Genomic DNA, 26,835 nt, shown 5'->3' on the forward strand with positions numbered 1-26,835 from the left:
CGACTTTTATTCAGAATAGGCGCTTCAATAAAACCGCTTTAAGGATATCGCCAAGTAATATATCCGAGAGCCAGGACCGGTAAGTTAGAAAAATGTAGGAAATTATTAAGTGCCGTTGAGGAGAGATTGCCGTTTCATTAAATGAGTGATCTTCGTGAATATTCGTTAAACGCGTGACCATGCGCGTTTTGTAGGGCTGTGCGAGTAGTGGTTTTAGGCAATCGAGTCGGGTACCGAGTATTTGAAATTTTTTCGTCGCGTATAGTATTTTTGGCCAATCCAAAAATCGAGTACTTGATTATGCCAGAAAATTCCTTATTCGAGTAGTCGAGTAGTTAAAAAGAATGTTCTGGTACTCGGTCGAGTTTTTTTCGCGTAACTTTCTTCGCGCAGCCGCACTACGGAACGATTGTCGAATATGGAATGTTCTTTCTATCAAGGCCATGGAAAAGGGTTCTTAAATAGTTTTTACCGTTCAATCATTGTTTCGTTCCCTCCCTTTTCTCCCTCTTTCTTTTACAAACCTATTCTAAAATCACAGAGCATCTCGTTGAAATTATTGCGGCGGAAACACAGAATAGTTAAATTCTAGTCGAATACCCGAACATGATGGGAAAAATAATAACAGGACGAATTCAGCAAGGCGGCTTGTTCGAATATTCGAGTACCCGAGTTTGGAAATTTTCGATCCTCTCTCATCGACGAGTATTGCATTTTTCTAGCGTTGTGCCGTTGGGCAGAAATCGCCAATTCGCGGGAACCTAGAAATACCTTTTGCATTTGGGGGACGAAAAATCCCCCCTTTGATTAAAAGCAACGGCGCTGCTTTGGCATGGTTAGATAGAGGGAATAAATTCCAATCAAACGACGTATCAATTAAATTTTGATTGAGTGCCGTTTATGAGCAATCAGTTTTCGCGGAGTCCCTTACGGAGCTAGCGCGGTGGTGTATTCACCAACACCAATAACGTCAAGAGTGAAAATAACAGCCTCAACCCCTCTAAAACTAGAGGGGTGAGGCTCAAAAGGCGGCGAAATAACAACAAACGTTTAAGGGGGAACTAAACTTTATTGAGAAAACAAACACGGTACAAAGGCAAATAGTTAATAATTTGAGAAACATTTAACAAAGCACGTAAAGCGCTAAAAAGGACTGTTGTAAAAGAAGGAAAGGTTCAGGGAAATACAATATAATATTTTTTACTGTTTGGTGTTTAGAAAAAACAATTTTGATATTCCTTCCTAAAGTTGTATTCTGAGATAATAATGTTTATCAAAATGCACTCTATATAAAAATACATTAGAATTAAAGCAAATATTAATACTAAACTACTAAATATTAAGTCAACTAAATGTACATGTTAAACATTTATTACAGTTAATTATATTATCTTGAAGAAAATCAATTTTGATATTCGTAATGTTCATTGAATGCACTCTATTAATTAACACATTTGAATGAAAACCTATATTAATACCAAGTAAAAAGAGAAAAATAACAAGACAAGAATATATATTTATGGTTAAGTTTCAATACAGTTCGATTATTTTTAAGAAAAACAATTTTGATATAAGTTCCAAAGGGTTCAAAAGCTTTTTACATTTTCTACTTGTGTACCATTCTAAAATTTTGTGACCATTTCATTTCGAGGTCTGACGTATTTCTCAATTTGCTCAGCCCGCTTCGTTTGGCGTCTGTTGGCTGTACTTCTTCAGGTGAACGATGTATGCTCATCTTTAGGAAAGCCCATTTATGTTGTTGACCGAAAATAAAACGAGATAAGCTAATGGTACGAGGCATTTAAAACCGAAGCTTTGGTTATTACGTCCTCTGCGTTTGGTCGTCCTCGGGCCTGTGCAACCAGATTATTTCAAAGTCGCTTCTGTCCACAGTGCCAGGGATCGATGGGCTGTTGAGACGCTGGTGAGCTTCACTCTCCTTTTGACTCTTGTTTCCTTTCTCTCCCTTGCGAAAAATTCCTGTAAATCTGGATAGACTGAACTTAGACTTACCTTGTCTTGCTCTTCTCTGTTTTTCCCTTCGGGTGTCCCCATTTGTCGATTGGTTCATTGATGTCCTGTATAATAAATGAAACGGTCAAAACTATTGATAAAGATCTCGCGTGGCACTTAAGATAATAGTAGTGGTTATTACGTCCTCTGCGTTTGGTCGTCCTCGGGCCTGTGCAACCAGATTATTTCAAAGTCGCTTCTGTCCACAGTGCCAGGGATCGATGGAATGTTGAGACGCTGGTGAGCTTCACTCTCCTTTTGACTCTTGTTTCCTTTCTCTCCCTTGCGAAATATTCCTGTAAATCTGGATAGACTGAACTTAGACTTACCTTGTCTTGCTCTTCTCTGCTTTTCCCTTCGGGTGTCCCCATTTGTCGATTGGTTCATTGATGTCCTGTATAATAAACGAAACGGTCAAAACTATTGATAAAGATCTCGCGTGGCACTTAAGATAATAGTAGTGGTTATTACGTCCTCTGCGTTTGGTCGTCCTCGGGCCTGTGCAACCAGATTATTTCAAAGTCGCTTCTGTCCACAGTGCCAGGGATCGATGGGCTGTTGAGACGCTGGTGAGCTTCACTCTCCTTTTGACTCTTGTTTCCTTTCTCTCCCTTGCGAAAGATTCCTGTAAATCTGGATAGACTGAACTTAGACTTACCTTGTCTTGCTCTTCTCTGTTTTTCCCTTCGGGTGTCCCCATTTGTCGATTGGTTCATTGATGTCCTGTATAATAAACGAAACGGTCAAAACTATTGATAAAGATCTCGCGTGGCACTTAAGATAATAGTAGTGGTTATTACGTCCTCTGCGTTTGGTCGTCCTCGGGCCTGTGCAACCAGATTATTTCAAAGTCGCTTCTGTCCACAGTGCCAGGGGTCGATGGAATGTTGAGACGCTGGTGAGCTTCACTCTCCTCTTGACTCTTGTTTCCTTTCTCTCCCTTGCGAAATATTCCTGTAAATCTGGATAGACTGAACTTAGACTTACCTTGTCTTGCTCTTCTCTGTTTTTCCCTTCGGGTGTCCCCATTTGTCGATTGGTTCATTGATGTCCTGTATAATAAACGAAACGGTCAAAACTATTGATAAAGATCTCGCGTGGCACTTAAGATAATAGTAGTGGTTATTACGTCCTCTGCGTTTGGTCGTCCTCGGGCCTGTGCAACCAGATTATTTCAAAGTCGCTTCTGTCCACAGTGCCAGGGATCGATGGAATGTTGAGACGCTGGTGAGCTTCACTCTCCTCTTGACTCTTGTTTCCTTTCTCTCCCTTGCGAAATATTCCTGTAAATCTGGATAGACTGAACTTAGACTTACCTTGTCTTGCTCTTCTCTGTTTTTCCCTTCGGGTGTCCCCATTTGTCGATTGGTTCATTGATGTCCTGTATAATAAACGAAACGGTTAAAACTATTGATAAAGATCTCGCGTGGCATGATCACTGTTTTTGCGTTCTGAATAATAAATGAAATGTGTTGAACAATTAATCTATAATTATAGTCAAATTCGAAGTAAGCGCGGGTGTTTGTAAGTCGAATATAAAGCCAGCACTCCATATTGTGAAGGTTGGAATGCATCTATTTTGGATTGGCTTTATCCATGAAGAAAATGTAGTAGTAACTCGGATTAATAAGTTTAATTACTGCAGTTAAATCAAAGAACTATCATTAAGTAAACCAAAATGTCAGTAGAAGCTATATTTCGTTCGTGGCTCTTCGAACGATTTGATCTGTTCTATGTTAGGCCTAGTAGGAGGGAATTAAAATTCTAAGGAAGTTTTGTATAACTTACGTGTTAACGAAAACTGAAGATCCTTTATCCGACATTGTCCAGTGGGTGTTCATGTTCTTAATTATTCAGTTAAGTGTGGTCCAGGCACAATGAAAATAGCCAGGACATAAAACAATGTCTTCCAATAAAGACGATTCTGGTTTTAACGTTTAGTTTTTTTAATTTTACAAGTCTAGGAGCGCGTGATTGAGTCGCGAGGAATATTATACTAATAAAGCTATGTCTTGTGACGTAAGAGAAATTCAGATGACGCCATCTATTTAGCGCGTGTAAAAGGCGCGTGCCCACGCGCTAAGATTATTTACGTCATGTCTAAATTTTGTTCGAATTTTTTATAAAAATATATTCTTTAGGTTTATTTATTCAGATGAAGTTATCTTTTTAACGAAATTGAAAGTATTATTAATGGCGACTTTCACAAATACCAACTGTTTCCAATTTTGAACTACTTCATAATTACCCTTTGAAAAATGCATATAATAAAACAACAAAATTATACGAATGAAATTTAATTTATACGCGAGATATTTATGTAAAATGTAACGTTTTTGTAAAAACTAATTCTTTTAAATATGAAAAATGTTGTGTATTCCGTTCCAGAGACATAACATCGTAAAACCGGAGCCATAAGCTGCAGTCGCAGGTTCATCCTGGCGTTTATCGGTTTTTGTCTATTTTACGAAATAAATGGTTTTCGCGGGCATCCCCTTTTTCAACAACAGTGCCAGGGTTTTTTGCAAGCCAGAAACTGAGCTTCGGCTCAGGCTAACGGAGAGGGTCCGGGCAAAGTGGCCGCCTCGGCGGATTGGGTATCCTGCCGTGGGGTGGCGGGCCTCCGTATGAGGGCTCGGTGGTCTTGTTTCACGGCCTTTGGGAACACACTGGGTTCTCCGGTGCCAGCTGTGCCGGGTTATGTGGTCCGCTGTGTGACTTTTGTTACTTTTTAGGAGCTCTCTCCAAAGGGTATGGACCTTTGGAACCCATCGGGATCTCCGGAGCTGATTGAGCCGGGTTACGTTAGGTCGCAGTGTTCTCGTCGTTCCCCTTTAGGATGCTTTTCTTAAGGTTTGGCACTCTAACTACATAGGTTTGGACCTTGGGTGTCGGCTTCCGATGCTAGAGCAGCCTCTCTTATTCCCACATCTATGTTTGAAGTGGTCGACCCATTGCTGCGCCTTTTGCTGGGTTGAGTGGCTTGCGTTGAAGGTGCGACCGTCAGTAGTAGGGTTTTCTCGCTACCTTGGCTGTTTTTGTCACCTGTCCGAGCTTGGGGATGCTGGCGTAGGGCGTAACGATGAAGACCTCCAGTGATAAGGATTTAATTTCCAGGTACACCGGGCTATAAATTCGATAACATGGTTTATTTGCAACTTAATTACTATGGTTGTTAATCTGTGTTTTAGTATTTTCGTTTGTAACGCGTAATATTGAAAGCACTATAATTAAATCTCACAAATTCATTCGTAATCAAGGATTAGTGGTCCATGGGACTACTTTGTTAATTCTTAATTATCCATAAAAATTGAAATGGAACCATTTAAAAAATTCTCATTTCTAACACTCGGTGACAGAAGCAGCTACCATGTACGTATTCATTTCAACCATGAATAACGTACTGCATTATGTTGTTGGGACTCAGTCGCTAGGATGGTGAATACGCGTACCCCATCGACTACTCCTATGAAGACCACGTTTATACCCAACACTTACTTGACTATTACTCTAATGAGAACTCTTCTACATATTGCTCACCTAAAAGTCAATGCCACCACAACGACCTCTCCAAGTAATTGGATTACTCCAATAAAAATATAAAATCTAAAATTTCCGTTTAAAATTGACACTGGCTCCCAAGTAAAGGTCCTTCCCGCTTCCTACTATCATAAACTCCGAAACCGCCCATCTGCCGTGCCATCTAAAAACCGTGTCATGACCTACTCTGGTGAACAAGTCCCAATGTTGGATAGAGTTGACCTTTGGTGCCACTCCCTCACAGGCACTCAGAACTGCACATTCTATATCACCACGCTGGACAAGATCCCAATCACTGGAGTTCATATATCCGCAGCTATGGGACTGGTAACGCGCCTTGATGGACTTCATTATGGGACTGCCCACGTGGATACCTTTGAAAAGGTGACTAGCATGGTTCATCATCTGTCAGTGGATATACAAGCGTATGAAAACCCACATGAAACTCCAGAATGATTGATAGAGGAATTCCGGTGCCATTTTGGACCAGTGGGACTAGAGGCTTGCGCCGCCGCTAAATGCCGCCGCCGCCGATAATTTTTAACACGCCGATCGCACCGCCGCCGATTGTTCGAAAATCGGCGCACGCCGCCGCCGCCGCCGCCGTCGATACAAAGAACGGCGCGCCGCCGTTTCTTTTTTTTTCTTTTTTCACTTTTTTTTGGTATATTAAGCTTGGTTTTCATTTACGCGAAAATAACTACATTTGAACACGACGTCGAACGTCAAATTTTGGTTTTCGGATTTCGGTCGACGCAGAGTAATAGCACTTTCACTTAGCGTCAATAGATTCCAGCATTGCTATCTTGGCTATAGGGAGAGTCACTAATATAACCAAGGCTTATCCACATTTTAATTATCTTTAAATTTAAATGTTGCTTGGTTTATTGATATGTTTTCTAAATTTATAACGCTACCATGTTTACGGCGCCCATTTCATGAACGGTCCATGGGATCCACGCCATCGGGCGGGTTACCTCTATGGCCAATCCGAGACTGATAATAATTTTTTACTTGAAATTAAATAAATGAAGCATTTGATATACTGCATTTTAGACGTCCAATACGAGCCTATGAAAGCCCACATGAAACTCCAGAATGATTGATAGAGGAATTCCGGTGCAATTTTGGACCAGTGGGACGACTACCGGGATTTCTCGACATAAAATTGATATCCAACGCTAAACCTGTTACTATTCTTCCACGCAGTGTCCCATATGCATATCGACAGCCCTTTAACGATGAACTTCCACGTTTGGTTGATATGAACGTCATTCGACCGAAAACCGAACCCACCGAGTGGGTTCATGACATAGTCATCGTCCCAAAGTCAGATAAGACCATGCCTTGACCCACGCAATCTCAATGCTGCATTGCAACGTCCACACTTCAAATGCCAAGATCGCGGGAAATATTCAGTGAGCTCCATGTATGCAAAGTCTATCTGTAATGGAAGTCTCTGCCGCCTTTTGGCAAATTCGTCTTACGCCAAAGAGCTCTCTCCTTTGTACATTTGCTACTATTTATGGTCACTTTTGCTTTCTTCGGTTCCCATATGGCATAGCCAGTGCTTCTGAAATCTTTCAATGTCCCATTCAAACTATTTTTGAAGGCATTACTCGACTATTTATATACATTGATGATCTCCTAATCGCAGCATTTTCAACAAGTCAACATAATGCTGTTCTACAATCTAAGAAATTACCATAAATTTAACAGTCAAATTGATCATTAAAATTTAATGCCACATTACAGTAAAATATACGGTAACAATGAAATTCATAATGAGATTGATATTACTGTGTAAGGAGTGTTCAAGTAACAGTCGTTTGAACATTCATTGTACGGTGACATGGTTTCACATTTTTGGGTGACATGAATGCACAATTTTACGGTGACATGGCTGTGCATTGGACCGTGAGTAATTGTTAATTTTACGGTGACAATTGTGCATTTTACGGCAACATAACCGTGAGTTGTACGATGACTGTGCTGTGCAGTTTAAGAAAAATCTCCTAATTCAGCCGAGGCGGTCAGTATGCCCGGACCCTCTCCGTTAGCCTGAGCCGAAGCCCAGTTTCCAGACCACACCTGACGGAAGTCGGAGGTGGAGATAGGACCATTTGATCAGAGCTAACGTCTCCCAGTGCGCCACCGCCCTTATGGGTTACAAGAACCGGACCCCTACTCCCCGGTAAAGCCACTAGTTATTGCACACGGCGACCCATTAAAGGCCAGTTGCAAATGAACCAGTAAAAGAAACCCTGGCACTGTAGTTGAAAGCGGCGATTCTCGCAAAAACTATTTATTTCGGAAAATTGACAAAAACCGATAAACGCCAGGATGAACCTGCGACTGCAGCTTATGGCTCCGGTTTTACGATGTTATGTCTCTGGAACGGAATACGTAACATTTTTCATATTTGAAAAATATTAGTTTTTATAAAAACGTTACATTTTACATAAATATCTCGCGTATAAATTTAATTTAATTCGTATATTTTTGTAGTTTTATGTAATGTCATTTTACTCATTACTAATTAGTATTATTAAAAGGACATATTTAAGATTGAACATTATCGTTACTGCATTTTTCAAAGGGTAATTATGAAGTAGTTAGAAATTGGAAACAGTTGGTATTTGTGAAAGTCGCCATTAATAATACTTTCGATTTCGTTAAAAAGATAACTTCATCTGAATAAATAAACCAAAAGAATATATTTTTATAAAGAATTCGAACAAAATTTAGACATGACGTAAATAATCTTAGCACGCGCCTTTTAAACGCGCTAAATAGATGGCGTCATCCTCAACAACGCTTATGAGCGATTCCAAAAAAATAACATAAACGCGCCACAGATTTATTAATCAAATGCAATTTAGATCAAACCTTTTAGTTAATTAGTTGGTTTAAAATAAATTAAAAACCATTTTCCGAAAAGTGAAACTTCATCCCCCATTTTCACCCCCGTAAACAGACCTGCCAAAGTGGTAACATGTATTTTATTTTTTGTTAATAACCCAAAAAAATAGCTGTTTGCGCAACCGCGTGTCATCAAAGTTGGCCCTGAAAGGACAATGGCAGCGCCCGATGGAGGCCAATTTTTCGGAGGACACGTGCCGGAAGTGGGTAAACGCTTCGTTACAAGACCGTCTTTGATTCATCGTAATGTGATATTAAAATAATATGTAGGCCTAAATTTTAACATTTGATAGCTTATATTTCGTCCACTAATCTCTGTAAGAGCTATTGCCTACGCTAATGGCCTCCAAACGTTAAAAGCATCTGCTAATGCGCCGTCTCGATTTCGACGTGAACCGAAAGAGGGCGTATCGAATAATTTCATGGTAAATATACCTACACTTCTTATCTCTTTAGCAAGATGTTTAAATGAAAAAGTTTCTTTTTTAAAGACACATAATTTCCAAGTGGAAACTCGTTGATTTCCTAGCTCGTTTAAGAAATGATAAAATAATCCATTTTTCTCATTAAGTATGAGTTTTCTAAAAATGTTTTTGGACCACTACCTGAGAGCGAGAATAAAAAAATGTCGAGATATGTGACTTTTGAAAAAAAATCGAAATAAGAATTATCGAGTGTTTTTATATTAGTTTGATTCATTACTTAACGTTTTTTAAGTATTATCATATGTAACATAATTACTCATAAGTGTACCTCTGTATAACATTTCCATATAAATAAATTCAATGAGACCTTGTTTCACACGGAGACCCAAAAATGCAAAAATTCTTAAAATTCTATTAAAATGGTTAACATGGAAACGAAATTGTATGATCGCGAGGCACGAGCTAAACTGTAGATTGTTAAAGTTACAAACGCACACAAACAAATTCCAGTTTCCCATTAGTAAAGCTGATGACGCGTTTTTCGTCACTGAGCTGTACAAGAAAATGCTTTTTTGGCATACTTATGAGTGATTATGTCACATATGGTATAATTAACCTTCTTTTCATGTACTTCAATTATTAATTTACTGTTGTCATAATTGTAGATTTAAAATAAAACTAGTATATTCTGTTGAAGTACTTAGTTTTTTTTTCTTTTTCTTATTAAATTTAACGTTCCTATTACCATTGTTTTACTTTACACTAATTGAAAACTAATCACGAAGTAAAAAGGTTTATTCATTTTGGCCTTTACCTCTTCAGATACAGCTACATTTTTTGCTTCTGTTAAATTCACTTTATTAACTAATTATCTTAGATGTAAACACTATGGAAACAATGGAAATTAGTTTTGTGTCCCAAATTTGAAGCATTTTTCGATTAACGTTCCTGAAAACCCTTGAATCCGTTTTTAGGCTTTTTGAAATTTGCGGGCTAATGTTTCCTAGACATTTTATACTTAGGGCAAACCCAAGTATAAAGGCAGCGCTATCGCCCTCTTTTGAGCAAATTTTTAATTAATTATATTTCAATAATAATTATATTAAAATGTTTATCTTGTTTTGAACATTTAAAAAAATCATTATGCAACTTTAATTAACGGGAATATACATTTAAACGCTAAGTCGTTTACAAGCGTCCGTTCTCCTCCGTAGATGGCGTTAAATGTGCTAGGGAAAACATTACTTCTTTAGAGAGTGTATCTTTGGGGAAAATGTTTATCCCCCTATTTTGTATCCAGCGATACCTTGGTGACGTCAGTGGTGAGATTCAGCATAGGAATAAAACTTTCTTTTTTTTCCTGGGAGAACGAGAAACAAATTAACCGCTTTATTTAAGACTATTGTTACTAAAAAGTGTTCGATGAAAGCGGCGCAATAATTACCACTGGTTGGTGAAGGCGTTGTGATGGTATTTTTGAAATCGCTTAAAATTTGTTTGTTAATATAACATTCTATATAGGATTTATATTGCAAAGGTGGGGTGGGCAATATTTATACGTAGCTGAAGCGAGTTGAAGGGGGTGGGCAATCTTCATATGTGGTGGAAGGGGGATGGGCAATCTTCATACGTAGTGAAAGGGGATGGGCAATCTTCATACGTAGTGAAAGGGGATGGGCAATCTTCATACGTAGTTGAAGGGGATGGGCAATCTTCAATGTATGTTTCAATCTATTAATCATTGTACAAAGTAAACAAGTTTTTACGGAAGGGGAAACCAGTGGGGAGAGAAACTGCAAACTCAACGCCGAAGGAGTTGTTCCGAGGTTTCACCCAGTGCCACAAGGATCGAACCCTGCTCCTGCTGCGAGTCGAAAGTGCTAACTCCTTCAGTTTATAGTGGGAAAAAGCCTTGTTCACGGAATTTCGGCGAATGGGTTGGCCGCTATAGCGCGAAATCATCAAAGTTGGCCATGCTGCATACTACAGGCGTATCAAGATGAACTAGATAAAATTGATACGAATGAGGAGGTATTTAAAGATTTGATTAATAAAGAGAGTATGATAAAATAAAATAAAATTTGTCCGAATATTCTGCCTAATTATTTTTGGGTTGTTTAATTCCGTTAACCGATCTAGTCGGACTTCCTAGCTCGTTTGATTCTAACTTGGTTAATACTGCTTAATTCGACTAAAATCGGCGATTTAAAAGTTAAAGAAATCTGGAAATATGCGTTAAATAACTCGAAACAAATCTAGCGCTATCGGCTCCCACTCAGACATCCATTTACGATTCTTTGTACCCCCCCTTCAAAAGAAAAAAACCTTCCGCTGCCGCTGAACTATAGGTATTTCACTCATAAATTTTGTCCGTGTAAAATGTCATTAGATTCGACTTCACTAAATTCACTCGCTGTCTGGATTAAGGTAAAACCCTCGGAATGTAAAGTCACGTTTTCCGCCACTAGATGATGCAAGGACTCCCTCAATTCGAGCTATATTGTTAGAGTAAAAAATTCCCGTTCTTACGCGTTGATTAGCACTAGTGACGTTAAAAACGAGTCGTATCCCGAGTTAGCGGACGATTTTCGATTGAATTTCCTCTCCCTTCAACCGTATGAAGCGTATCGCGACTCTTCGCGAGTTTTTAAAACACCCGGAAAACCAGATTTCAACACGAGTAAGGTTTTAAATATCAGAATCCATCCAACCGGCTAAAAGGCGGGTATCTGGCGCGGCTAGGAGCATCGAGATGTAAATAACGGCCTACAACCAGCTTGCCTATCTAAAACATGACCATAATTACGGTCAAAATCACATTTAGCTACCAAGTACGATACAAAGCTCCAAAATATCTATTTTCTTTCCAGTGACAAAACAGCGCCATTTTACTTTTACGCAATAACCCTCGGAAGCACTCGGCGGAAGACGCGAAAACAAACTCGCCTTATTAGTTTAATACTAGGGATTTCAGGGTAGGGTAAGAAGAGTAACCCTAAGACGTCATTTACTCCGATTCTGCGGTGGCAAATAGTTTGAGTCGGAGTAAAAACGTTTTTCCAAAATGGCTACTTGGGCCCCTTTTACTGGCTAAGAAATACGAGTCGACGCAGCCCTAATACGAGTTCTGAGAATGGTCGGAGGGCCCGTTGAAAATGACATTGTCGGCGAACGAAAAACCACGTAAATAAGCTAAGCCTTGTCGATACGCGTATTACGTGCAAGCGTATCAGAAATATGATATCCCCTTTACTTCTGGTAAAAAAAACCCCTATATACCAATATGGAACCCAAGCCGGTAAAAGAAGTTCATTTACTTTTTGTAAGAAATTAATTTACTACTGGTAAAAAAGTCAACGAAGTGCAAAAGTTTAATCGCAATCGAAATACCGCGTAAAACTAGAATGTTCATTTATTTTGGTAAAATAGTTCATTCTGGTAAAACCGCCTTTACTTCTGGTAAATAAAAGTGCAGAAGCTTTACTTCTGGTAAAAACCTTTTTTTTTCTCCTGGTAAAATAGCCTACATAACACGGCTTTTATCAAAATGTCAAAAAGTAAATCAATTGAACCAAGCGCTTTTGAAAGCAATAACGCGTAGTTTATATTTTGGTCACAATTATCGCTGCCTACCGACCGAGTGTTAAACTGAATATATTAAAGATGCGTGCTCGTTTAAAATTCCCTCTGCGCAACTGCTGAAAGTTTCAATCGAAAAACATGGAAATTCAAAAATCGTACGCTAGTTCTTAACTTATTTAGTTCATGGATATTTAGGCAAATGGCGCTAAATTTCCTAAGCTCGAAGCCTAAACGCTAATGGTACTGGTTGAAGCTTGGCACCTCCTCTTTAACAAGAATGGAATCAAGTATTGTACCTATATCGAATTTTGAAATACGCGGCACTGCGATTCCCAAAGAGATGGCGACACTGAGACTCCCAAATAGATGGCGACACTGTACAGATAATTTCTAGCCATAGACATAGACACTATAGTTCCTATGTCTATGTTTGTAGCAGCTAACACTGCGCATGGGCCAATAAAAGATTTCATCTAGGACATGACTTCTCGCGAAAAAGCGTTCAATTAGAAAAACGGGTACTCGTGGCGTCATCTATCGGTTCCATTAAACCAAAACGGAAGTACGTCTCCTTTTAGATCAAATCACGTGACTACTTTCGGAAAGGGGGGGGGGAGGATTTTTTGATATTTGAAAACACGTGGAATCCCAAGCCTTAGCCTTTGGTGGAATGTAGCTGTGGGAAATCAAAATGTTTAGACTCAACACTTATATGACTCTAGGAATTGAACCTCCCCCTCTTGTTATTTTATCTGGTGAGTACTAATAAAATTGTTCCTTTTATTCCAATTGACTTGCTAAACAAAACAAATTTATTTTGTTTTAGATTCAGATTCTGATCATATTTTGGATGCACGTGAGCCAATTGTAAAGTGGTACGTATGTTAACATGGACTATTAATCTGGTGATCCACGTTTCTTTATATTTAACTTTTCTTAGTGAAAATACTCCACCCAAGAAAAAGACAAAGAAAGAAGTTACGTAAATGTGCCAAGTAGCTGAAACATTAGCAATGCAACTTCCGTCATGGGGGGAGAACGTTTTTACACATGAAGCCCACAAAGAACAAGTCGATGCAATTAGCCAGAAGAAAGTAAAAAAAAGGGTTTAAATATAAGCCTGCTGACGAATCGCGTGTCCAACAGCGAACATCTACTAAGCAAATTAAGAATTATTATAGATGCAAAGAAACTCATGAAGTAATGAAATGTCCTTCATAAGGACAACAATGTCTGAAGTGTGGCGGTAACATTCACTTTGCCAAAGCAATGATCAAATTTTTGAAACATGGAATGTCAATGTTGTCACAATACATAAGGTTGAAAGCTCCTCACCATCAAGGTCACATGATTGGATAGTTCAAGGCCAGGTTGGAGAAACGACTACACTGCAAATTTGAGGTACATTTAAAGAACACAATAAAAACACATTAAGATCTCCTAGAGGGCCAGTAGCGGCGCTAAGGTTTTTTCACAGGTGGGCTAATTATTTTGTGGCCCTTAGCGGGAACCTTGGATGGACCATATTTCGCTAAAGTGGTGAAATCGAATAAACCCAAAATTTTCCAGGAAGCGAGAAGAGCAAGGTCGTTTTATTGTTGCGGCTCTCGTCGCGTTTTATGGACACCCTACTGACCTTGTATCTGAGCTGGAGGGGACACGTGCATGCCTGGGATATTTCCCTAAATTCCCATAAGCCCCTTTCTTTTCAACTTTTTCTCAATTTCCGCTACCTTTCTCCCGAATCTATATGTTTATGGTCTACTACCTTTTTGAGTAAACAAATTGATTTTGAAAGATGTTTTCCAGAAAAACGTTTCTTCGCAATAAAACAAATTTCTAGAGATAATGAAAATTCATAGATTAAAATATGTGGCCTCTTAATTATGAATATGTGGCCCCTCTCAGAAATGCAGGGGGGCTAATAGGCGCTTAAATAAAACATCATCCTAGAAATTGCCAAGAAGTAATATTTCCGACAGCCAGGATTCATAAGTTACTATTTATATAGTGCTTGTTGAAATATTATAAAGCTGGAAACTTTTCTCGAACATAACATCGGTTTTTTGCTAAGCCTTAACATGCCAAAAAAAGTTACCTGGTTTAAAGGAAACACTTGTTGCATACCGTACTGCAAAAGTAATACGTTTAGTTCTAAAGGAATTAGTTTTCATCTTTTTCCGAAAGATAATTTTATATGAGATGAATTAACTCTGCCTCCAGAGAAGCCTTAAAATTGCCCGGTAATATAAAAATATTCCGAATAATTTTAATTATTTATACCATAAGAGGATGATAATAATAATAATATTATCTTCTTATACTTAGTTTTAGTAACATTATATATTTTACTTTAAAATATATTATCGAAAATTAACATTAGTATGTTCCTTATACACGTGAGCCGACGCATTTCTTATCTGACGCAAAATTATCATGAGGGCAAAAACGCGTCTCCATTTGGCTTCAATATGACTTTTTGGCTAGCCATTCTAACAGTTTAACCGACCGATCGGAAATATTCCTTCCCAGATGAATTTGGAACGGGAGTAAAAACCGAGTATCTTTTATTGAAGCGTCCATTAGCTCTACGTCCGATAAACCGACGGCCATTATTTTAGTAAACAAAGCGGTTTGAACAACCAAGGCTTAGGAGCTAAAACGAACTACAATATAGTGTCAAGTTCTGTTAATGTAATTAATTTGCAAATTAATGAAGTTATCGGAGACTCACGTTCTAAAATAAATTTGAATTGTCAAATAAAAGAAGCAGGTTTATTGGAAAAAATAGTTGAAATTCAGGTTGAGCTTTTCTGGCGCATCTACAAGGTGCGAGTCTGTGCAGATTCTTTTGAGCCTAGGCCTAACTCTTCTAGGCTTGATATGGGTTTTAATAACGCTGATGGAATATCCCCAAACCTTTATTTTTCTAAATTACTCATAATTTAACTTCATCCGCACAAACCGAGCGAGTTTATAAATTTCAATAAAGCTGACTAAAATTCCGACGCAAAAAATTCCTTCTCAATTTAGAGGTTTTTCATTGGCTTAAATAAATATGTTACTAATCAATAGTGTGATTCCCAAAATTACTAGGATGAATAAAAAGGTTAAAATCTAACGTAGTCCACCTTTTTACTGGTTCGTGGTGAAACAAACCGTTAGTGAAGATTTTTGAATGGAATAAAGGTACAGTGGCATACTTATAAGTAATTATGTTACATATGGTAATAGTAAGTGTAGGGAGCTGTTGGCTCGCGTGGCATACATAATTTATATGTAATAAATAAATATTATATAAAATAAATATTAATTATGTATAAAATAAATATTAAATATGTATAAAATAAATATTAAATATGTATAAATTTATTTATAATAAAAATAACAGTTTCATTAAGTAATAAACCTTGGGTACCCTCAACTGTATGTACTGGCCGGTCAGGTGCGGGATACGAACTCGCCTTCCCAAGGTAAGCTAAGTCCGGAGAGACTTAGCGAATGCCCACGGCCATGGGTCGTCTACTTCTCTGAATGTAGAACTTCTAGTCTTTAATAATTTTTATTTTTGTTTAGCCTAACGTTCCGCGATTGGCTGTTGCTTTGACGTCATCAAAATTAAAAACATTTCTTGAAAAACGGTTCCAGAGTCCGGATAACATAACGTAGACAAATGAAGGGAATTAACATCATTTGAAAGGTAAATCGCTTAAAATATTTACTAAACACAACGTAGAAACATAATAATTACTAATTAATATTAATATTTTAGATATTTATTGTGAATTCGCACGGGGTAAGAAGTAACGTAGTATAAGTTCGGCTAAGCCTTTGTCATCGACCTATCTATGAAAAGTAAACAAGATTGAATTTTAAAATGATATATTTGTATCAACAAAATTATTTTAGGTGACTAATATAGATGGTTTTATTACGATACTTTTTCCAGAATACGAAGCCTAAGGTGTTCAAATGTCATTGCGGGGTTACTAAACTGGATTTTTGACATACAGGTACATGTTTCACATTTGCTTACATCTTGTGAAATGGCCTACAATTGAAATTAAAGCACCACTACTTCCAAAGTTTTTAATGACAGAAATTACCACAAAGCAGCCAATCAGTTACTTAAATTTCTTTTAGTTAACTTAGGAAATATCAATGACTCGATAAGAAAAGAAACTGGTTAACCTTAAAATGAAATTTGTTTTTAAATTTTTAAGACTTGATAGTTATCAAGAAATAAAATGGTAATGTGGTTCTGCAAGATAAAACAGGCTTTATCAGAAAGTGATAGAATAAAACTGACAAATTAGAACCTTCAAGTTTTGCTCTTTATTCAGTTACAACTTATATTCTTAATAAATTGTAGATATTTGAGAAGTCTGGTCTCTTGGCTTTTCCAATTCCTGAAGATTGTATGGAATGTTCGTAATTAATATTATCAAAGCACCCATAACCTTATTCTGTTGACAGTGCGTCGCTACTAGTACGTATTACGGTTGTTGGTAAAATGCAGGGTTGGCTGATTTAAATCACGATATTAATCAATGATTTTTTCTGCAAGTGTAGAAGAAACAGAAACTCCATGTAAATTTCCAAAACAAGCAATCTTGAAGGCAGTTTTGAAGTGAGTTATTTTGGTCTATAAATGCTACAAGTGTTAAGTAACATTTTTTGGTTTTAAAGGGAATTTTCCAGAAATAATTGCAAGACAGAATCTTTAACTGAAGATCAAGAAACCGAGTGCATTAAAGCCATACAAACTGAACGGAGAAAACCAAAACCAGATATGGGAATTTTAAAAGCCAACTTGAAAAAATCTTTTATTTCAAGGTCCAACCTCCTGAAAAGTGGAAATTAAGAGTTTTTGGAATTTTACCCTTGTTTTGAAACAGTAGAAATTGTAAGTTAAATTTTTTAAAAATATGTACTCTGACGCAACATGAAATATCTTGCTGTATATAGGCAGCACGTGCTATTCTGGTTGCTATACAATAATATAAAGTGATAAATCTAATAAAATATAACACTGAATTAGTTCTGGAACTAAGATTTATGACTAAATATTATAATTAATATTAATATTTAAATTTTATGTTAAACACTTAAATTTCACGTGAAATTTGTTACAAGAAATTCCAGTCAATATGTAAAACTATAAAATTTAAATAAAAACCTATTTTGAATAGGTTTTTATTTAAACGAATTTAGTTAAAATTTATTTATATTTCAAATTAAAATAGGTTTTTTTATTTTAACAAATAAAATTAAAATTAATGTAATTTTAATTTTATTTGTAATTAAATGTAAATAAAATTCCTTTAAATTGATTTTTATTTTATTTGTAATTAAATGTTAATAAAATTCCATTAAATAGATTTTTATTTTTCCTGGAACATTTTAAGTACACTTCCAAAAACAACATCTGTAGAACACTTTAGGTGCTCTTAAATTGGGGAATTTTAGTGCACCATACACTTTCAGAACATGTTAAGTTCACTTTAATAGCACACTTTTAGATCATAAGAACAGTTTTAGTTCATATAATGTGAACGTTTTAAGAACGATGAAAAGTGCTAAGAACATGATTAGTGCACTTTTAGGACGCTTTGTATGTGTTCTTCAAACATTCCTGAAGTGTATGTGATCTTAAATCCATACCATTCTAGGCAGCCTCAGTAGCGGCGCTAAGGGTGGGCTGAAGTGGGCTTTAGCCCCCCTACATTTCTGAGAGGGGCCACATATTTATATTAAAAGGGCCACATATTCATAATTAAGAGGCCACATATTTTAATTTATGAATTTTCATTATCTCTAGAAATTTGTTTTATTGCGAAGAAACGTTTTTCTGGAAAACATCTTTCAAAATCAATTTGTTTACTCAAAAAGGTAGTAGACCATAAACATATAAATTCGGGAGAAAGGTAGTGGAAATTGAGAAAAAGTTGAAAAGAAAGGGGCTTATGGGAATTTAGGGAAATATCCCAGGCATGCATGTGTCCCCTCCAGCTCAGATACAAGGTCAGTAGGGTGTCCATAAAACGCAACAATAAAACGACCTTGCTCTTCTTGCTTCCTGGAAAATTTTGGGTTTATTCGATTTCACCACTTTTGCGAAATATGGTCCATCCAAGGTTCCCGCTAAGGGCCACAAAATAATTAGCCCACCTGTGAAAAAACCTTAGCGCCGCTACTGGCCCTCTAGGAGATCTTAATGTGTTTTTAAAACTTTTTATTGTGTTCTTTAAATGTACCTCAAATTTGCAGTATAGTCTTTCTCCAACCTGGCCTTGAACTATCCAATCATGTGACCTTGATGGTGAGAAGCTTTCAAACTTATGTATTGTGACAACATTGACCTTCCATGTTTCAAAAATTTGATCATTGCTTTGGCAAAGTGAATGTTACCGCCACACTTCAGACATTGTTGTCCTTATGAAGGACATTTCATTACTTCATGAGTTTCTTTGCATCTATAACAATTCTTAATTTGCTTAGTAGATGTTCGCTGTTGGACACGCGATTCGTCTGCAGGCTTATATCTAAACCCTTTTTTTACTTTCTTGTGGCTAATTGCATCGACTTGTTCTTTGTGGGCTTCATGTGTAAAAACGTTCTCCCCCCATGACGGAAGTTGCATTGCTAATGTTTCAGCTACTTGACACATTTACGTAACTTCTTATCTCCTATGTCAGTTAATATAATTGCTGCTTGTCCAGCTACACGCAAAAGTAATGAGATTTTCTTAGAAGCCTCCTCATACAACGTAAACCTTTGTTTAAACAATCGTCAATTTTGGTCAGCATTACCGTTAAGGCTTAGCTCTTTGGGAGGCGCTAAACCTCCCATGTCTCCTTTTATTGTGGAAAAAATACAAAAGCCGGCGTAGATATAGACAATTCTGACACCATGTGTCCTTAATCACTGTTACACTATTCTATAGTTATATTAATTACAAGAAGCTTTAAGATATGATTTGTTTTATTAACTGATTATCGGCGGCTGGCTGACGCGTTGGCTCGCGCTCGCGCAGTGTCAGCTGCTACAAATTATCTGTACAGTGTCGCCATCTATTTGGGAGTCTCAGTGTCGCCATCTCTTTGGGAATCGCAGTGCCGCGTATTTCAAAATTCGATATAGGTACAATACTTGATTCCATTCTTGTTAAAGAGGAGGTGCCAAGCTTCAACCAGTACCATTAGCGTTTAGGCTTCGAGCTTAGGAAATTTAGCGCCATCTGCCTAAATATCCATGAACTAAATAAGTTAAGAACTAGCGTACGATTTTTGAATTTCCATGTTTTTCGATTGAAACTTTCAGCAGTTGCGCAGAGGGAATTTTAAACGAGCACGCATCTTTAATATATTCAGTTTAACACTCGGTCGGTAGGCAGCGATAATTGTGACCAAAATATAAACTACGCGTTATTGCTTTCAAAAGCGCTTGGTTCAATTGATTTACTTTTTGACATTTTGATAAAAGCCGTGTTATGTAGGCTATTTTACCAGGAGAGAAAAAAAAGGTTTTTACCAGAAGTAAAGCTTCTGCACTTTTATTTACCAGAAGTAAAGGCGGTTTTACCAGAATGAACTATTTTACCAAAATAAATGAACATTCTAGTTTTACGCGGTATTTCGATTGCGATTAAACTTTTGCACTTCGTTGACTTTTTTACCAGTAGTAAATTAATTTCTTACAAAAAGTAAATGAACTTCTTTTACCGGCTTGGGTTCCATATTGGTATATAGGGTTTTTTTTACCAGAAGTAAAGGGGATATCATATTTCTGATACGCTTGCACGTAATACGCGTATCGACAAGGCTTAGCTTATTTACGTGGTTTTTCGTTCGCCGACAATGTCATTTTCAACGGGCCCTCCGACCATTCTCAGAACTCGTATTAGGGCTGCGTCGACTCGTATTTCTTAGCCAGTAAAAGGGGCCCAAGTAGCCATTTTGGAAAAACGTTTTTACTCCGACTCAAACTATTTGCCACCGCAGAATCGGAGTAAATGACGTCTTAGGATTACTCTTCTTACCCTACCCTGAAATCCCTAGTATTAAACTAATAAGGCGAGTTTGTTTTCGCGTCTTCCGCCGAGTGCTTCCGAGGGTTATTGCGTAAAAGTAAAATGGCGCTGTTTTGTCACTGGAAAGAAAATAGATATTTTGGAGCTTTGTATCGTACCTGGTTGAAGGGAGAGCAAATTCAATCGAAAATCGTCCGCTAACTCGGGATACGACTCGTTTTTAACGTCACTAGTGCTAATCAACGCGTAAGAACGGGAATTTTTTACTCTAACAATATAGCTCGAATTGAGGGAGTCCTTGCATCATCTAGTGGCGGAAAACGTGACTTTACATTCCGGGGGTTTTCCCTTAATCCAGACAGCGAGTGAATTTAGTGAAGTCGAAACTAATGACATTTTACACGGACAAAATTTATGAGTGAAATACCTATAGTTCAGCGGCAGCGGAAGGTTTTTTTCTTTTGAAGGGGGGGTACAAAGAATCGTAAATGGATGTCTGAGTGGGAGCCGATAGCGCTAGATTTTTTTCGAGTTATTTAACGCATATTTCCAGATTTCTTTAACTTTTAAATCGCCGATTTTAGTCGAATTAAGCAGTATTAACCAAGTTAGAATCAAACGAGCTAGGAAGTCCGACTAGATCGGTTAACGGAATTAAACTACCCAAAAATAATTAGGCAGAATATTCGGACAAATTTTATTTTATTTTATCATACTCTACTCTCTTTATTAATTAAATCTATTAACTACCTCCTCATTCGTATCAATTTTATCTATTTCATCTTGATACGCCTGTAGTATGCAGCACGGCCGAGGGGCAGGTCACTTCCTTGATTAACGACGCACTCCTCAAAAGATTAAATCAGATTTAATCGTGATTATTTTGATTAAATTCAATTTCATTACGAATATGTTGATTGAATCACGTTTAATCATGATTAGAATGTTTAAATCTGATTTAATAATGATTAAATGATTAAATCCTGATTGCAACGATTAAATCGTGATTAGTATGATTAAATCGTGATTACAATGATTAAATCTTGATTACCCTGATTTAATCATTTTACTATGATTAAGACGCAAGCAAAATGTAAGTGACCCGCCCCTCGTGTTTTGCAATGTAAACCAACTAAACCTTTGAGAAGCATAGCGTTTACAGTCTTATTTGAGCTTTAAAAGGTCAGACTTCCTCGCCTTTTCGTTATACAATTTGGCAATGAAAGCTGCGAAAAAATGAAGGTATCGGAAAATAAACTTGTGAAAACTTACCAAAAAACATTTAATTAATTATCCAATGTTTTCATTGAATTAACTACCCAATTTATAAGTTCTACATTTAATTTATACAATTAATTTTTTACAACGCGATTTACATTCCAACATTACAAATTTTGATCCCAGGGTTCGAACACACGACCTCCGTCTTCAGTGCAAACCGTCTTATACACACAGCTACGGAGGCCGCGATATAATAAAACTCAGAACTTCTAGTCTTTAGTTATATTTGGTACAGCTTCAATACGATTCGTTGGCCACTTTTGACGTCACCCAATTTATTACGTGCTGTCACGAGCAACTTTCCAATCGCGCGTTCTATGCCGCCATTTAGATAGTGCGGCGCCTTTTTTGTAAAGGAAATTTGTATAACGATGAGTAAAGAACCCAAATTAAATTATTTTGAAATTTTAAATGAAGTAGTTAAAGTAAGGTACAGAGAAAAGACCAGGATGATAAATAATACAGATCCTTATCTCCTAAAATGTGATTTTAAATAATTTAATGGCCAAGATAATGGGGAGTGTAGAAATTCCTTTGACTTGTAACTTGCCTCCTGTTGGTTATACTGATGTGTATTTGTATATAATTTCTGGTAAATGACCATTCACACATAAATTATTAAAAATTTACAAATCACTTGGGGCGTATGATCAGTTTGTTTGCGGTTTCATCCGAAATGTAGGCGTGAAAATATTTAGTGATAAAGGTAAGTCTTTTTTTTTTGAGTAGATGCCAAGTAAATTTACTTATTTACAAATTTAACTTTTCATTTACTTTTATTTATGTAAAATTTCATTTAAATTAGGTCATGCACTCTTAAAGACTGGGAAAAACTACTTGAACCATGGGTGATCATTGACAGCGATGAAGCTTTCCTTTCGGGACATTGTACCTGTATGGCCGGTTCAGATGACTGTAGCACACACATTGCAGCTCACCTTTTTTATACTGAGTATGCAGTAAGGTTTAGAGAATTTGTCACTGTTACTGGAAAGAAGCCTACTGGGTAGTTCCAGTTACAAAGCAGCCAACATATTCACCTGTTTGCCAAATGGATTTCACTTCAGCGAAGGCGAAGAAGAAAGCATTTTACCATATTGTGGAAGCAGGGACCCTATCTAAACCTAGTACTTTAGTTGGGAAGCCAATAAAGGAAGTTCCTGACTTCAACAAAGAAATAATGGATGTTTTTTTTTGATTGAAATTAATGAAAAATCTCCAAACTCCGCAATATTTAGGGTTATCCCGCAGTTTTATCAAAAATATATTCCAAATTGTACCAATTCTAACACATATCCACCAGTTTTCACTGTATCTATTCAATCATGTAATTTTTTTGTTTGTTTTGTCCCGGTAACCACCACGAACAGGCTCTGCCTCCGTGGTTGCCAGCAAAGCTTGTGTTTTTGCAAAATAAATATTATTATTAATTTATTATTAAGAACAGGCTAATATAGTTGAAAGCGAAACAAAACTACAGTATTAATCAAAAAGTTGGCATAGGTTTAGGGCTGGCCAAATTCCAGCATCTATTATGAGAAAAGCTTGTGGCACTGATCCATCAATGCCTTTGGTTTCACTTATTCAAACCATTTGTAACCCTGGGTAAAAAAACATTTTGAGAATGAGGCTACCAAGGTGGGGAATAAAGCGTGAAAATACCATGAAAGAAGTGTATTTGAAAATAATGAGCAAAAATCATAACTATCGGGTTTAATTTTAAATACGCTTTATCCCCACCTTGGGGCTTCACCAGATGGGCTAGTCGAATGTCAGTGTTGTGGGAGAGGGGTATTGGAGATAAAGGCACCTCAAATCAGTTGAGGAGGTATGCCCAAAGTTCTGCCTCGAAAAGAAACCCAGTGGTCTTAAGTTGAAGCGAGATCATGATTATTTTTATCAGATTCTGACAAATGTATTTATCCGAAAGGCCCTAAGCAGGTTTCTGCGTTTGGACCACAGTCGATGTTCATATTGAACGTATAAAACAGGAGAATACTACTCTTAAAACCACCACACTTTTTAGAACAGCAGTCAATATTTTACAGCGGAAGTAGTTCAGGAAAAGAAAAGGACCAAGCTCGATTCAAGTGAAATTTCAAGTCCAAAACCAAATTTCCCAGACACATCCAACGCCACTTTCTCTGCAACTAAAATTCTTTCACCATCACAACCCAAAATTAAAGATTTCAATATAGCTGAAGATGTGGAAAGGTGGTCTTATTGCAAGGAGGGAGAGAAAGGGCAAATGATATTTTGCGAATTCAAAACCTGTGAAATTAAGTGGTTCCACACTAAATGTTCAAAAATGCTACAAATTCCAAAAGGGAAATGGTTCTGCCGTGATTGCCGAAAACAGAAACGTGAAGACAAAAAGAAATTGAAGAAACCTGAAACTTTAATCTAAGCAATACACTAGCCAAGTTCAAGAAATCAAATTTATTAAAGTTAACTTCTCTAAGCAATTATATCAAATATCTATTATTTACATAAGTCAATATTTCACTTTTTTAAAAACAAATTTATTTATTTCTATAAAACAAAAGTCAGGTAAGTTAATATTAAAGTGGTATGAGATATCCACCATTGGTCTAGACAAATTGGAGAAACTAAATTAAGGAAAATACACAGTTGTTCAGATATTAGGCCTTCCACGCGATCAAATCTACAAAAAATCGAATGTAAATTCTACTTAACAAAATTAGTTTTCCCAATTTTTTAGTCTTTTAAGTTTTGACCTCATAGTTTTCAATAATGATATATTAATTTTACAATTTAACTTTGTATTAAATTTTTTTTTTATTATTCCATTGGAACCACTGGGGATGTCAAATTTGTTAATCCACATGTAACTATGACAATTTTGTCTATTATTGCTATCGTTTCATCATAGGGTGCTTCATGTAAAAGTTCCTTTTAAGTGTAGAATTTGATATTTTTGGCGCAATAATCCAATAACATGTTCTACGTGAATTCTAACATTAGCTACAGGTCGGGTACTCTCAACTTCTAATGGATCTAATTGTGACTTTCCTTTTGTAAAAGCTGGTAATTTTATCGATGCATAAACCATACTAACAGAACAGGCAATACCAAAACCACGGTCAGCTAAAATTAAATCTCCAGGCAATAACTTATTTAAAAAACCACAATTTTCTGTCAAGTGTTTATCACTGACACGTCCACCCCACCCTTTAGAAACAAAACTAATTCTGCCTTTGTGGTGTAATTGCAATTAAATACTTAATAGTATTGTTGTGTTTTGTTTGTAATTAGACCGAGTTTCTGCTTTGCTCAAAGCATTTGAGGGCTTTGCAGTAAATATTTCAAAAGAATCTATGATAGTAGCCACCTTTTTACCAAAATTATCACGGAAACGCATAGGCATAGTGGCATAAAGTATCTCTCTTTCAGGCCAAACAATCGTATTTTGTAAGAGTTTATACAAATACTCTGCCAACAGTTATATTAAATCTATAAGTCAAATCTATATTTGTTGGTGCTAGTCTCATAAGTGTAAAATTAATTGTGGGAAGTGATCAAGTTTTGAATTATTAAATAGAAAAGGCCGAATTTTTTAAAAATTACCAAAATAAACCCCAAAACTATTAAGACCCGTAAATTAACGAATTTTGTCATCACTGTCATTAAAATACGTATGTGCGTAGTTTTGTTTGGCCAATTCTGTTTTGAAAGAACAAATTTCTGCTTTAAATTGATTCATTTCTGATAATTGTTTATCTGCTCATTAGCTTTTTCTCATTTTTCATTTACTTCATCAAATAAATTCCGTGACTTAGCCAAATCATACTCCAATGATTCTAGCTGAAACATCTCTACCGTTCGAAATAAAGTTTTGAGTTTCCTGATTTAAAATTTTCACTAAATTTACTGGAAGCACTTGCGTTTCATTTTCCACTGTTAAAACTTCATGTTGCGCGCAACTATCAACTTTTTTTGCCTCAAATTAGCATTTAAAACCAAATTCTTCACAACTAACCTGGATATTATTTACTTTCTAATGTTTTGAAGGTGTTTGTGTACCAGTATCCACTAATGTTAATGCAACGGTTACAGGGCTAATTTCCAATTCCAACGTTAATACAGCACGAGTGTCATCCGGCCCACAAAAGGAACTCGTGGAAATTTCAGGTCAAAAATAATTAACTTCAACATTTGACATATTTTCCATATTTAGAAGTTTTGCACTCATTTCCACAATCCAGCCCCTAGTAACAATGATACCATTAAAAAGGTAGACCATTTTGGAAATTATATAGAAGTAAATACATCTTTTGTTGCAGCACAGTTTTTTCCACGCTTGTATCTTCCAACAGCCATCTCAGGCGCGACAAAATGCTTGTTTGTTATTCACATTGGTTGGTTAAAATTTTTATTTGGAATCCAATCTGGATTTGTTTGATCAAACAGGGTTGAAGGTACTCCTAAATTAAACCAGATCCAGTTAACAATAACAATTTTAAAGCCACTTTAGTTTTTCACTTACCAGAGTAAAAACGTTTAGAACAAACCCTTGTATGTTCTTTTATTGGTATTGCATTGGGTCAAAGGCTTAAATTTCTTAGCCATAAATTACGCCGTTTGAGAGATAGTTCTCGAGTAACCTCACCTTGGTTCGTTATTACACATGGTATTCTGAAGAAACTTAACTTTTCTTTGGTACTAATGGTTTTACAATTACTTAAACAACACACCCTCACCATTTCAAACTTTAAACAAGTTAAAAATACCAACCACTAGACCACAATGGCGTAAAAATTAGAAATGTAAAAATTTATTTATTTGGAAGTAGATGGGGTAAGAATCTCCACGCGAAAATGAAATATTCAAAATGATCTATTTCCCGCCAAGGCCCGATTTTATAATTTAAGCTTTATCCAACTTATGGCGTTTTACTTTGGGCTGCTCCGAAACCGCTCTCAACTCCCTTTCGGATCAAAAAAAAATGACGTGTGACGTCATCGATCCTTAAGAGAGCGGACGCGAGTACTTTTCAAATGATAAACGTAACTTTTTTCG

The 26,835-nt window shown here is 36.7% G+C and overlaps 1 protein-coding gene and 1 long non-coding RNA gene across 4 annotated transcripts; both read right to left on the reverse strand.

Moving 5' to 3' along the window:
• Window positions 1-1,579: 1,579 nt before the first annotated feature.
• LOC149922904 (uncharacterized) lies at window positions 1,580-3,892 on the reverse strand. Of its 3 annotated transcripts, none has more exons than XM_090163447.1 (7): window positions 3,802-3,892; window positions 3,143-3,394; window positions 2,814-3,065; window positions 2,485-2,736; window positions 2,156-2,407; window positions 1,827-2,078; window positions 1,580-1,735 (listed from the first exon to the last, which is right to left on the reverse strand). In XM_090163447.1, the coding sequence occupies exons 1-7, from the start codon at window positions 3,852-3,854 to the stop codon at window positions 1,732-1,734; spliced, it is 1,317 nt and encodes a 438-aa protein (XP_090019573.1). In that variant the 5' UTR covers window positions 3,855-3,892; the 3' UTR covers window positions 1,580-1,731. The 3 variants fall into 3 exon arrangements, with proteins under 3 accessions (XP_090019573.1, XP_090019574.1, XP_090019575.1); XM_090163448.1 differs by having other exon boundaries at window positions 1,580-1,710; window positions 1,809-2,078; XM_090163449.1 differs by lacking the exon at window positions 1,580-1,735 and having other exon boundaries at window positions 1,828-1,966; window positions 2,014-2,078.
• A 21,595-nt stretch (window positions 3,893-25,487) lies between these two features.
• Window positions 25,488-26,549, reverse strand: LOC149922905 (uncharacterized). The gene is made up of 3 exons (XR_016477375.1): window positions 26,303-26,549; window positions 26,086-26,240; window positions 25,488-26,024 (listed from the first exon to the last, which is right to left on the reverse strand). It is a non-coding gene; the product is annotated as an uncharacterized LOC149922905 (long non-coding RNA).
• Between the last annotated feature and the right edge of the window lie 286 nt (window positions 26,550-26,835).

Source organism: Leiobunum rupestre, chromosome 11, assembly GCF_980474605.1.
Source record: "Leiobunum rupestre chromosome 11, qqLeiRupe1.1.hap1, whole genome shotgun sequence".
Taxonomy (NCBI): Eukaryota; Metazoa; Arthropoda; class Arachnida; order Opiliones; family Sclerosomatidae; genus Leiobunum; species Leiobunum rupestre.

Coding starts and splice junctions, on each gene's coding strand:
- LOC149922904 (XM_090163447.1), bottom strand. CDS start 3,854: ATGAACACCCACTGGACAATGTCGGATAAAGGATCTTCAGTTTTCGTT. Junction 3,395..3,801: donor TCTTCAGTTTTCGTTAACAC/GTAAGTTATACA, acceptor TTTATTATACAG/GACATCAATGAACCAATCGA. Junction 2,079..2,155: donor GACGACCAAACGCAGAGGAC/GTAATAACCACT, acceptor TTTATTATACAG/GACATCAATGAACCAATCGA.